At 44.5% G+C, this 13665-nt stretch overlaps 1 protein-coding gene across 2 annotated transcripts in view; it reads right to left on the bottom strand.

Annotated features, from left to right (window-relative positions):
* Positions 1-7964: 7964 nt before the first annotated feature.
* Gtf2h1 (general transcription factor IIH subunit 1) overlaps positions 7965-13665 on the bottom strand; it is a 28770-nt gene continuing 23069 nt past the window's right edge. For both annotated transcript variants that reach the window (XM_075952971.1, XM_075952972.1), the window contains exons 13-15: positions 13284-13399; positions 10656-10748; positions 7965-8940 (exon numbers count right to left, since the gene is read on the bottom strand). In XM_075952971.1, coding sequence (XP_075809086.1) covers positions 8854-8940; positions 10656-10748; positions 13284-13399 — 296 coding nt within the window. In that variant the 3' untranslated portion in view covers positions 7965-8853. The remainder of the gene's footprint in view (positions 8941-10655; positions 10749-13283; positions 13400-13665) is intronic.

Here is a 13665-nt window from a genome sequence, read left to right as displayed (position 1 = left end):
GGAGTCATGAGATGGTTGTGAGCTGTCATGTGGGTGCTGGGAATTGAACCCAGGTTCTTTGGAAGAGCAGTCAGTGCTCTTAACCACGGAGTCATCTATCCAGCCCTAATAAAATTAATTTAAAAAAGCATATTCATAGCCGGGCGGTGGTGGTGCACGCCTTTAATGCCCGCACTCAAGAGCAGAGGCAGGCAGATCTCTGAGTTCGAGGCCAGTCTGGTCTATAAGAGCTAGTTCCAGGACAGGCTCCAAAAGCTACAGAGAAACCCTGTCTCGAAAAACCAATAATAATAATAATAAAGCACATTAATTTGTATTTACTATTCTTTTTGTTTTGTCTCTGTTTGTTTTATTTCTCTGGATAGCTTTGGCTGTCCTACAACTCGCTCTGTAGACCAGGTTGGCCTCAGACTCAGAAATTCACCTGCTTCGACCTCTTGAGGGCTGGGATTAAAAGCGTGTGCCACCATGGCCCAGTTGCATTTATTATTCCTAATACTGAATTTTGTCAAACAAGACTTAGACAACACTGGGCTAGTGAGGTTAGAAGCATGAGCTAGTTAGAGGGTTTGCTGTTGTTTTCGACTGCCCTCCAGTATCCCAGGCTGGCCTTGCTCTTGCTGTGAGGGGGAGGATGTCTTTCAACTCCTGACCCTGCTGCTGCCTCCAAAGTGCTGTGATTACAACTGTACACCGCAGTGCCTAGTTTGTGTGGTGGTGGAGAGTGAACCCAGGGCTTCCTGCTTGCTAGGCAAAGCATTCCACCTTCTGAGCTTCTAAGAGGCTTGGATATGGTTAACTTAGGGCAACTAGCTTACAGGGATTGTGTAGATGCAGCCCTCTTCCCTAGCCCCTCCAACTCTCAGTTCTTTTTCACTGTTCCTTAGTAAATCTGTTTTCACTCTGGAAAAAAAAATAAAAAATAAATAAATAAAAAGGGCCAGCTAGGGATTGTGAAGGTGCCCTGACTAGCTGTAGGGCTAGCATCTTCCCCTTTCCACAGCACTCTGGGGTGTGGGCGACTGGCTGAAAGCAAGCACACAGATGCTCAACCCATGCTCTAGGAGTTCGGAGAATGAGAGGCGTCCTCTCTGAAAGCGCGACAGACCACACCTCCTTCCAAATGTGTTATGGGCCTGGGCTTGGGTTACATGGCTTCTGTAGTTCCCTATGTGTGCAACAGTCCCCTGAGGGGTCTCCACAAACCACTCAGTTTAAAAGTGCCAGGATCCTTTTATTATTTTACATTAGAAACATGTATGTGCTGTTATTGAAAAAGTCTGACATTACTTCTGAGAGGCCTGAGGAAAGGGAGTGGGGTTTAAGGACAGGGCCAATCTAGCTGCCCTCACAGTCAGGAGATAAAGAAACGGAATAAAGATGGCATGCCAGCCTGCCAGAATGAAGCGGCTGACGAGAGATAAGGGGTGGGGGCAGGAGGTCACTAGACACGATGTTTTCACATGTGCCCTTTGGCCCCTTTGACCTTTTAAATTATGCAGCCGTCTAGCTTTGCTGAAAAAGTTAGCTCTCCACCACGGTTGCACCCCACCAGGCAGAGTTACTCAGCTTTGGCTTGCAGCCTGGAGACAGTAATAGCAAATAAACTACAGGATATGTATGGACCTCTCATCTGGGGCCAGGCACTAATCTCCGTGCCTCAGGTTTATTAGCTCATTTAATCTTTACAGTGAGTCTGAGTCATGCTATCATGCCCGTCTTAAAAAGGAGGAAACGGAGGGACCATCAGGTTGGTTTTGCAAGACCGTTCCTTCTTGCCTACGTTACTGTTATCATGTGAAACCCCGTATTTAGATCTCAGGACATGTTGAGTGATGGTCTTGAAAATAAGCCCTGTGGACCACTGAATGGTGTCCAGGTGGGTTTCCAGTTAACGTCACAGTCTTACCCCATCGCTGCTGTGGAGTAACTATGGCCCCCCAGTGATGCAGGCAAGCACTCCACGTAAGTTACATCCCCGGTGCCAGCATCTTGGATGGGCTCCTCTCACATGAGGCATCTTGGGTGAACAGTGACTTCACAGCCCTGTCCAGTAGAGACCATCAGACCGTTTCTGTAGGTTAAACCAGCACAGGCTGTGGGCAGGCTGGGGAAACTGCTCAAGGTCACAAAGCCAGTGAGCTAGTGGTTGGGACTGAATCCAAACTAGCAGAGTCCAGAGTCTGTGCCCTGTTGGCCAGCTCTGTAATGCCAGGTCTCTCCTGCGGCCAAGGCATCGGTTACTCACGCTTCTCTCTGCTCCCCAATCTCTGGGTTCAAATGCAGAACAGTAAGGATCTGTTAGTACAAACAAAAGTTCCAGGATTTGTGTCAGTCTGGGCATCAATAAGAACAGGTGCCAGAACGCAATGGGTAGGACTTCACAAGAGCCTGGCTTGGAGAAGCAGGGTTGCTAACGGATCCCTCCCTCTGCAGAGCTGAGCCCCTTTGCCAAGGATTATCCAAGGGCCACGTGCATAGGTGTCGCTGATTGAAAATCTCAGGCTTCAGGTTAGAAAACAGAATTCAGCCAGGCAGTAGTGGCACACGCCTTTTAATCCCAGCACTTGGGAAGCAGAGGCAAGAGGATCTCTATGAGTTCCAGGACAAGCTATAGAGAAACCCTGTCTCAAAAAAACAAAAACAAAAACCCACCAGAATACAGAGAACTGTCTATATTAGAGCCAGTGTGAGCCCGAGGTTGAAGTAAGAGTCTTTCTACTTCACTATTACATCTTACTTAAAACATTAGCTATGCTTGTTTAGGTTTTTTTTTTGTGTGTGTGTGTGTGGCAGTCCCATATAACGTAGGCTGCCACAAACCTACTATGCAAAAGCACTTGGGGAGAGTTTATCCTGTCTTATGTTTCTGGATAACAGTCTACCAACCAGGGAAGCCAGGCAGGAGCTCAAGTAGAGAAGGAACCTGGAAGCAGGAACTGAGGCAGAGGGCACAGAGCTGCTTACAGGCTTGCCCAGCCTGCTTCCTTGGAGCAGTTAGGACCACCCACAGTGAGCTGGCCCTCCACCAGCAATAAGGAAAAGTCATCACAGATGGCTCCCAGGCCAGTGTGGTAGCAGTGTTTTCTCACCAGCCAGCACACAGGATGGCCTTGAACTCCTGACCCTCCTGCCTGCTGATGGGGTTGCAAGCACATCATCACCACACCTAGTAATTTTTTTTTTTTTGGAGACGGGGTTTCTCTATGTAGCCCTGGCTGTCCTGGAACTCATTCAGGCTGGGAGATATGCCTGCCTCTGCTTCCAAGTACCGGGATTAAAGGTTTTTAAGTGCTGGATGGTGGTGGTGCATACCTTTAATCCCAGCACTTGGGAGGCAGAGGCAGGCCAAGCTCTGTGAGTTCGAGGCCAGCCTGGTCTACAGGGCAAGTTCCAGGACAGGCTTCAAAGCTCCAGAGTTTTTAAGTGGATACCACTGGGCACTAGCAGGTATTTCACAGCTGTTCCTTGCTGAGCCAGTAGAGAGGATACATTTTAGAGTATGAAGGCCTTTGACATCTAGTGAAGCTGAACTGACAGCTGACAAGAAGGCAAATCCATGGAAATCAAACATTTCTTGACTATCACCAGCATGTAGGTGAGCCTTGTTTGATTTGCTTATGATTACTGTAATTGGTGCACTAGGACTTAGGTTTGCAAGTTTGCTATTTATTTCTGTGATAACAGGTTAGTAATAAAACAGGATTATCTGCACTTTTTTTTTTTTTTGAGACAGGGTTTCTCTGTGTAGCTTTGGAGCCTGTCCTGGAACTCGCTCTGTAGATCAGGTTGGCCTTGAACTGAGATACCTCTGTTTCTGCCTCCCAAATGCTGGTATTAAATGCATGCACCACCACTGCCTGGTCTAGGAACCCCTATTTCTAAAGACAAGGTATTGCCACATAGCCCTGGATAGCCCAGAACTCATGATAGAGACTAGGCTGGCCTGAACCATGTAGTGGTCCTTCTGCTTCTGCCTCCCTAGCGCTAGAATTACAGGTGTTTGCCATCCTGCCTGGCAAGGGGCTGCATCTTAACCTACAGTCTGTCATGTGTATTAGGTGACTTTTTTTTTTGTTGTTGAAAGACTGTATTAAAACAAAGTTTTGTGACTATGAAGCTTGAGAACCACTAGATGGCAAAGTTCCCAGTCTTTCTGTGACTTTAATACACACCCAAATAGGGAGGTGGATTACACACAAGGCTAATCACTCCTTAATCAGGTTAAGGCAATGTCCCAGCTCTGGGCAGTTTAAGGGCTGAAAATAACTAAGACTGCCCTGGCCTCTAGAACTCGAACAGCTGAGTCTTGAACAAGCTAAACTGGGAAAGGGCAGAGGTAACCCTGAGGAATCCCAGGCAAGACATGATACTGGAGACAGAGATCTAAGTTTAAAACAGGCAGCTTTCCATCCTGGCCCTGGTGTCCATAGCACAGGAAGGTACTTCCTGGGGACCCAGCAACCCATTACCTTGTGAACTTTCAATCTCGTAATGCTTCAGACCAAAGGAAATATCACAAGGTCATGCAGTGTGACTTCAGAGCTGACTAAGCCATCTAACCTTAGTTCATTCTATCAGCTTCTTTGCGGAAGGGAAGACAAGCTTTCTGAACCACAGCACCTTGCAGCTCGTGGGCTCTCCTACCAGGGGACCCTGGGATGTACTTTGCAGAGAAGGAAACCAGAGGCAAGGGTACAGCAGGATGGCCACATGAAAAGCCAGCGTGTGACAGCCTGGGCTGGGGATTACTGCTGTCACAGATACGTCCGTCATTCCTCAGTGACTGGGGGATGCTTTGCAGTTCGGGGTATATCCCAACTGTGACTTAAAGTCAGTTACTTAGTTAAGACTATTTATTTTTTCTTTTTCTTAAAAAAAATATTTTAAAATTTTATTCTATTTTTAAAATTTATGTATACAGTATTGTCTGCATGCCAGAAGAGGGAACCTGATCAAATTACAGATGTTTATATTTCCTCTTTATGTCTATATTGTGTGTATGTTTCTGTATTATGAGTGTGCTGCCTGCATGTAAGTGCACCACATGCATGCTGGTGCCCAAAAGAGATCCCTTGGAATTGGAGCAATGAACAGTTGAGCTGGCACGTGGCTTCTGCGAAGCAAACAAACTTGAGTCTTCTGTCAGAGTGGCAGCATTCTTAACGACTGAGCCATCTCTCCGGCCCTCCAAACTCCAAATCACTTCTTTTTTTTTAATATTTATTTATTTATTATGTATACAACATTCTGCCTCCATGCCTGCAGGCCAGAAGAGGGCACCAGACCTCATTACAGATGGTTGTGAGCCACCATGTGGTTGCTGGGAATTGAACTCAGGACCTTTGGAAGAGCAGGCAATGCTCTTAACCTCTGAGCCATCTCTCCAGCCCCTCCAAATCACTTCTAATCTGAACAATTTTTAGTGTCCTCTACCTCACTGGTTATTTTCAAAAGGAAGTGAGATATGGCAGTTCTATGTTCTGGAGAGGGCTGGCTCGTGCCACTCTGTCACCAGCGGCCATTACAGCCCAGAATTTGGGAGGCAGGGTGATACTAGGCTTTGCAAGTGGATGGTTAAGGTTCTTTTTTGTTTGTTTTTGTGGGACAGGGATTCTCTGGGTAGCCTTGGCTATCTTGGAACTTGCTCTGAAGACCACGCTGGTCATTTTTTTAAAAAATTATAATTAGAAAAAAATTTATCAGTGTGTTGCCTGCACGTATATTCACACATCAAAAGAGGGTGCTGGATCCCCTGGAACTGCTGGGAACTGAACCTGAGTCCTCTGCAAGCGCAACAAGTGCCCTTATAACTGCGGACACATCTCTCCAGCTCCTAAAGTTCACATTAAAAGAAAAAGAAATACGATTATTGAGACAGGCTCTATGTAGCTCTGGTTGTCCTGGAACTCACTATAGACCAGACTGACCTCAAACTTAAGAAATCTGCCTCCCCAGTGTTGGGATTAAAGGCATGTGCAACCACACGCAGCTGAATAATTATTTTTAATCGCTTGTATGTGCATGAGTGCGGGTACTCACGAGATCAGAGGTATCAATCCCCCTGGAGCTGTACTGACAGTTGCCTCAGCCAGTGCTGGGAAGTGACCACAGGTCCTCTCAAAGAGCATTATGTGCTCTGACTGCTGCAGCCTTATCTCCAGTCCCTAAAGTTTACTTTAAAAGGATCCCAAAGCCAAACTATCTCATGCATAAGACAGACATAAAATAGAACTGCTTCTCTTGATCCCTTCACACTCCTGGGACATGGTTACATACATGTATTATCATTATTTTTTTGTTTTCACAGGGTCTCTCCATATATAAAGACAAGCTTGAGTAGCCCTTGGACTTGCTATGTAGCTAAGGCAGACCCTGATTTTCTGATTCTTTTGCCTCTACCCCCTCATGTGCTCATATTACAGGGCACCACCATGCCTGGAATGGTACTTGGGACTGAATCTAGGGTCTCTGATGTCAGGAGGGTGCTATATCCTGCTTCCCTATCTGTCAAACCTTTTCTTCAAATCATAAACCCATACAAACAACTTCATAGTCAAACCCTTTTCTTCTAGCTCTGCCATGCCTAACACATGGGGCCTGGATTTCTGACCTGGGCACAAAATAAAAATGGCCTAAAAGTCATTTACAATTAGAATTAAAACCAAGCTAGGCATGGTAGCTCATGTCTGTAACTCTGACGCACAAGAGGCAGAGAGAGACACTGTAAGTTCGAGGCCACCTTGTGTATGCAGTGAGTTCCACATTAGTCTAAGCTACATAGTAAGACCATTTCAAACTGATCAATTAGCCCCAATCCCAAGTCTCCACTTTTAACATTTTCCTTGTTCTCCTAGCACTTGAGTGTCTTTCAAACCTTTACCATGCTCTTCCCTAAAACAAATGATTTCCTTCACAAAGCCTTAATTCCCTATGGATTTTACTGCCTAGCTCAGACTGGTCTGGGTCTCTGGAGCCTCCTGTTTCCACCTTAAGTGCTGGGACTACAGAAATGTTCTATCATGCATGCCAAAAATGTTTAATGGTGTCTACTCCAATCTCCTACACTTTTGTTCTTCCTTAAGCTCCTTTATGTGTACCATTTCATCTTTGTTTATTTCTTGGCGAGAGTGTCACTATGTAGCCCTGGCAGTCTGTCCTGGAACTATCAAGGTAGACCAGGCTGGCCTCGAACTTAGAGCTCCACTTGCTTCTGCCTCTAGAGAGCCACCACACCATCATTTCCTCTAACGACACCCCACAGTTGTGCTTATGCCTGTCTTTCTCAACAGACATCTTTCCTTATTTGCTATCACCCTGAGCAACTGTCTTACTAACACAGCTGAAAAGCACTCTGGCCTCTCTTCCATTTACCAATTCAGAGCCTATGCTTCCAGTGTGATAAGCAGGGCGAGGTGGCATAGGACTTTAGTCCCAGCACTCAGGAGGCATAGGCAGGTGGATCTCTAAGTTCAAGGCCAACCTGGTCCATAGATTGAGTTTCGGGACAGTGAGGGATTCACAGAGAAACCCTGTTTCAAAACAACAACAAAAGAATAATCAGTGTGGAGCCAGGCACTGGTGGCATACCCCTTTAATCCCAGCACTCTGGAGGCAAAAGCAGGCAGATCTCTGAGTTCGAGGCCAGCCTGGTCTATATGGTGGCCTGCCTCATAAAAAAAAAAAGAGAGAGAGAGAGAGAAAAGCAGTTAGGTTCTCACAGAACAAGAAACCACAGCAGTGCCCAGTTAAAGGGGCACAGCACCTGTAAAGGCTTATAGTGTTTAATACAAATGGTTTGCAGAGATGCAGGAGGTGACCCATGGGGAACAGAATGGGGCACAGACTCTGGAAACATGGCAGGTGTGTTATCAATGTCACTGTCACACTTAGGTTCTTCTGGGACTCTGCAGTAATTACCAACTCACCAAGACAGCAGCAGTCAAGACACCAAGAAGAGCAGGTATGAGAAACTTCCTTTATTTCTTCTAAACAGGTGAAAATAAGCAATTCTTATATTTCTCACTTGTAAGATTTTTAAACTCTTAAAAATGCAATTTCTTCTTTTCAAAGCACATGCCATCTTTAAAAAATTCTCAGCAATATACATTTGCACCCAAGAAATACATGCAGCATCATTGTCGCCCGACAATATTCTGCACTAAGCCACTGACTCCTGTAGATGTGCCTCTTAACCTGGGAACTCCAGAGCACAGGCTTCAGTGCAACACTTATTTCCGTAGGAAACACAGGACCAGTGGTGTCTTCTGACAACTGCTTCCTGAGGGCTGAGCAACAGCCTCCCTCGGCCTTGTTTAAAGTACTCTCTTTAACGTGCTGATGTAAGGGACAACTAGAATTCAGAAACATTGGAGAATCCTGGTGGGGGATGGAGGAGGGATACTTAGGGCTACCCTGTGCCATAAACTTAGGGAAAAAAAATTTACCCAGAAAACAAAACTGAAAAAACCCTCAGATTTTATCAATGCACCCTTTAAGTAATTTTTTTAAAATTATTTTTTCTTTTAATTTTTGAAAGCAGCTTAACGTAAATCAAAAGCAGTTCCTGAGTAACTGCAGTAAACAGTCTTTAAATACATATACATGTACACATACATATATATTCGCAACTTAGCTCATTTTGGTTCTGCCTTAGTTTGCCTGCCTAGAGTTAGGTGAATCCCGCCCCTTCCTTCTTTCGGTTCTTATGTGCAAGTACAATAACATCAGCTCTGGGAATCGGCATGCAGATGTTTCCCTGGTGTGAGCATCTGCTTGTCTTCAGCCAGGTTTCCAGAGTCACTGCAGGTCAGTGTTTTTCAACCCACAAAACCTGTGAGTACCACGAATGCTTCACGTCTTCTTCATCAGACGCCGTGATTGCCACGAGTGGAGCTTGTTGTAGGCTGTTTGCAGCATCTCTTCTATATGACTTACCAGCTGAAAGTCACAGGGAGACACTGAAGTGAGCGAGCAGTCAAGGAGGCTGATGCTTCACATCCAAACCTGGCACACACTTCCTAGCACATGTCTCAGTTAACAAGGCCTCAGCAAAGGTATAAGCACACACTGTGCATGCAGAAGACAGATGGTGGGTGCAGTGCAGGGTTTGGACAGTCACCTGCTCTGTCTGGTCATGATTTCCACCTGGTCATTAACCAGCATAGGATGTGGAAGCTTTCACTGCATTCTAGGCTTGCTTCTTTTGTGCAATGAGAGCCAAACCAAGGTGATCTCTAGATTTACACATCAGTCAGCTAAAGAAAGGTCATAGTTGGGCAGTGGTGGTGCATGCTTTTAATCCCAGCATTTGGGAGGCAGAGGCAGGCGGCGGATTTCCAGAGTTTGAGGCCAGCCTGGTCTACAAAGCGAGTCCCAGGACAGGCTCCAAAGCTACAGAGAAAACTTTTCTCAAAAAAAAAAAAAAAAAAAAGGCAGTGGCAATACTTTTTCTAAGACATGGTTTCACTGTGGGAAGCTCAGGCTGGCCTGTCTGAGTGCAGGATCACAGGTAGGCACCATTCTTCATCCCTGACTCAACACTCATCTTTACACTCCTTTGAAGGGTTCTGCCTCCACAGTTCTATTAAGTCACATCAAACATCACACCAACTCTTGAGGTTAGAAAGCCTTGGAATGTGTTTCCGTAAAGGTGTTGAGTGTTGAAATGGTTAGGTTTATCATTCTAGGAGGAGGGGGACAGTTGGAGTCCTAAGTCCTTTTAGCAGTCAGTGACCGATCTAAAATAGAGAATTAAGTCTGCCCCCACCCTGGCTGGAAGGGCAAGGCAGCGCAGAGCAGTGCTTGCGTAGGATGTGTAAAGTGCAGATTCAATCTTTAGCAACCCTCACCTCTAGTCCCATTTTGAAGGAGAGAAGGATGTGTCATTATCTCTGTCTCCTTTCTCTCAACAGTAGCAGGGGCTTTACAGCAACAGTGAGATGCATTCCACACCCTACTCTACGGCTACACGTGGCCCGAGAATCCTCACATGGTGCTGCAAACACAATCAACTGAGGTGGCACAGAGGGCAGAGCACCTGCTTAGTGTTCTTGGCCTGTTGTAAGACACTGAAGGCTTACTGGGGAAAATATTAAGTGATGAAGATTTTGCAAAATCCCATTCTGATCATCCTAATTATTGAAATGCTGGATGTTATGTCTGCACAAACCATTTCTCACCAAATCAGTATCTCTTGAAGGGATCTCTTCTTCATCTGTTCTACTTTTCCTTGGGAACAACGCTAAAGACCTTGTGCAAAAAACCGTGCTCAATCACTGGCCTTCGTTGCTGTAAAGCACCACTCAGGGACAGCTGAGCTTCCTGTCATCAACAGTGTCTATCCTTCACTAGCAGGTTTGTGAATGCTACTTGGTTTTTCCAAATTTAGTAACAGATTTTTAGGATTATACACTTAGTAAATCTATCAAGAAAAATAAGGAAGGCTTGGTGGTTAAAGGCACTTGGAGCCAAGCTTAACAATCCGGGTTTGATCCCCACGTCCCACTTAGTCTGGAGAGACCTGACTCTGCAAGATGTCTTCTGAGTGTGGCACACACACACCTGTCCTGCCCAACACTATATAAAACAATGAAGCCATTTAAACAAAAGCAAAGTTAATTTCATCATTCAATACAAAAAGGCAGAACACTTACATTTGTGCTTAAATACTGCCTCCGAATCTTTTCTTGGAATGGGCAGAGCTTTGTAACTTGGAACCGTTCCAAATTACTCTTCATTTTCACTACCTAAAAAAGACGAGAAAACAATGAATTATAGAGAAATTGCAAAGAACCTGTAGGAACCAAGAGAAAAATGTTATCTTCTAAGAAGGTGACTTCTGTTAAATATAAACATTTATATTTCACTACTCATCATTTTTTTTTATTTTAAATATTTAATGACAGGCCCTGGGCCTCAGTCATCTTTAACAATAACGTCTATAATTCACATTCCACACATTTAGTCATGTGTGCATCAACACATGCAGAGAAGCAGTTTTTACTATTTTAAAATTTCTCTTTAGCCAATTTTCTTGGTAGATATTTGAGCCATTTCTACTTTTTGAGTCTTACATGGTGGCACCGGAACATTTCTCTAGGTAAATATTTATTCACATTTTAATTTCTTTTATGTAAATTTTTATTATTTCTCTTAAATGTTTTTAAAATTTTATTTTATGCATGAATATTTTGCCTGAATGTATGGCTATGCACCCTGTGTGTACCTGGTCCCCTCAGAGGAAGGCATCTATTGGAACTGGAATTACAGATGGTTGTGAGCCACCATGGGTGCTGGGAAACAAACTTGGATCTCTGCAACTTCTCTCAAGATCCTTCTCTCAACTGCTGAGTTGTTTCTCCAGTCCCATCTTTAAGGCAAATTTTTAAACAATGAATTCTAAGTCAAAGAATGCTTATAACTGTGGAAAACAGACTCTTCTCTTAGCAATTCAGCACTAGTAACCACACCAAATGTTTTACTTATTTAGTAAATTATTAGGAAAAATGTTCTTCTACTGAAATCTGAGTGAGTCTGAGCTACCTGGCTCCACTGCTCCCTGGTAAAGGATCATCCTGCACATGGCTACGAAAACTGCTACTAAGCTCAGCTGTCAGTACTCTTCCTTCCCCATCCACTTTGGTGGTGCAGGGAATCAAATTTGGGGTTGCACACCTACTAAACAAGGGCTGAATGCTCAGCCTTTTGTTCTTATTTAGTCTCAATATGGAGCTCTTTTTTTTTTTTAAATATAGGGTCTCCTTATATACTACTGGTTGACTTGAACTTCCCAGGTAGACCAGGCTATCTTCAAATTCTGAATCCTGGGATTAAAGGCATTCCCAGCTGTAGTCTAGATCTTGAACTCAGATTTTATCTCTTCTGACTCAATGCTGGGATTACAGGTATGCATCATGCCTGGCTATCAGTTGCGTACTGTCTATTAGGTCTGCTGCCTATTGTTTTTATTAAGTAATTAAACTTTTTTAAAAAAAATATCTATTTATTTGTTATGTATACAATATTTTATCTGTATGTACGCCTGCCGGCCAGAAGACAACACCAAACCTTATTACAGATGGTTGTGAGTCACCATGTGGTTGCTGGGAATTGAACTCAGGACCTCTGGAAGAGCAGGCAATACTCTTAACTGCTGAGCCATCTCTCCAGCCCCAAGTAATTAATTTTTTGACAGGATCTCACTGTGTATCTCTGGCTGGCCTGGAACTCCCTGCCTGCCTCAGCCTCCCAAGTGCTGGAATTAAAGGCGTGCACCAGCATGCCATGCCTGCCCCTTCTAATCCATTGTTTAAAAAAGTTTAAAACCAAAACCAAAACGTTTTCCCTTTCTTCTTTTGCTGCTGACTGAGCCCTATGTCTCAAGCATACTTAAAGCACATGCTCTAACACTGAGCCACCACCTGTCCCATCTTCCCCTTAATGTCTGCCCAAAGAGCAGTTTATACAGGACACTTAGTATTACCACAATACAACAAATATTTCCTTGTTAACTGCTTTTTAATAGGCAACAAGGGAATTTAGGATGTAGTTTACTGGTAAAACACTTAAGTAGCACGAGTGAGTCTTTGGGGTTAACCTTAGCAGTACGAAAAGAAAAAGCAAAACAAAACAAAAAGGAGTACTGTTGATGACAGTCTTTTTTTTTTTTTTTTTTGAGACAGGGTTTCTCTATAGCTTTGGAGCCTGTCCTGGAACTAGCTCTTGTAGACCAGCCAGGCTGGCCTCAAACTCACAAAGATCCGCCTGCCTCTGCCTCCTGAGTGCTGGGATTAAAGGCATAAACCACCGCCGCCTGGCCTTTGATGTCAGTCTTTAGTTTTAATTTTTTTTTTAAATCTATTTATTTGTTATGTATACAGTATTCTCAGTGTTCTGTCTGCATGTATGCCTGCAGGCCAGAAGAGGGCACCGGATCTCATTACAAATGGCTGTGGCCACCATGTGGTTGCTGGGAATTGAACTCAGGACCGATGGAGGAGCAGGCAGTGCTCTTGACCACTGAGCCATCTCTCCAGCCCCTTTAGTTTTAATTTTATCAATACTAAATGTACCAAACACACAGTGACCTGTGCTGAATGTCTATTCTCCAATTATTTATGGTCTGGAGGTAGGTGCTCAGAGTTATGTAACTGCTGTGGCTCAGTTTCCTAACCTATGACATGGGTATTGAATCTAACAGTTGTACTACTCTGGCACACAGTAACTTATGTTTAGCTCTGTTATTACCACAGTAGTTGGCTGTATTTACAATCGGTTCTAACCTTTTCTTCTAGGAATGGTGTATTAACAGGAAAGCAGGACCAGAAATGCCGCAGAAGTTCTCCAACAGCCACGTACAAGTGTTTCAGTTCAGACTGAATATCGTTTGGCACCATCTCTGCAACAGGAAGAAGAGGTCCTAGGGCAACAGCACTTGTGCAGTCCTAAAACTCTAGGTGCTGAGCATACAGTTCAGCAGTGTAGAGCATGCAGAACATGTCTGGGTTATCACCCCCAACCCACTCCCATACACCCACTTACTCTTAGCAAACTAGCCCAGTTCTTTAAAGAAAAGCCAATACAGCACTGGTGAGGTGGCTCAGTGAATAAAAACACTTACTGCCAAGCCTGGTGACCTGAGCTCAGGACCTACATGATGGAGAG

Source organism: Microtus pennsylvanicus, chromosome 18 (assembly GCF_037038515.1).
Source record: "Microtus pennsylvanicus isolate mMicPen1 chromosome 18, mMicPen1.hap1, whole genome shotgun sequence".
In the NCBI taxonomy this organism is placed as follows: domain Eukaryota; kingdom Metazoa; phylum Chordata; class Mammalia; order Rodentia; family Cricetidae; genus Microtus; species Microtus pennsylvanicus.
Note: the sequence above shows the minus strand (reverse complement) of the source record. Positions and strands in the feature narration are given on the sequence as shown.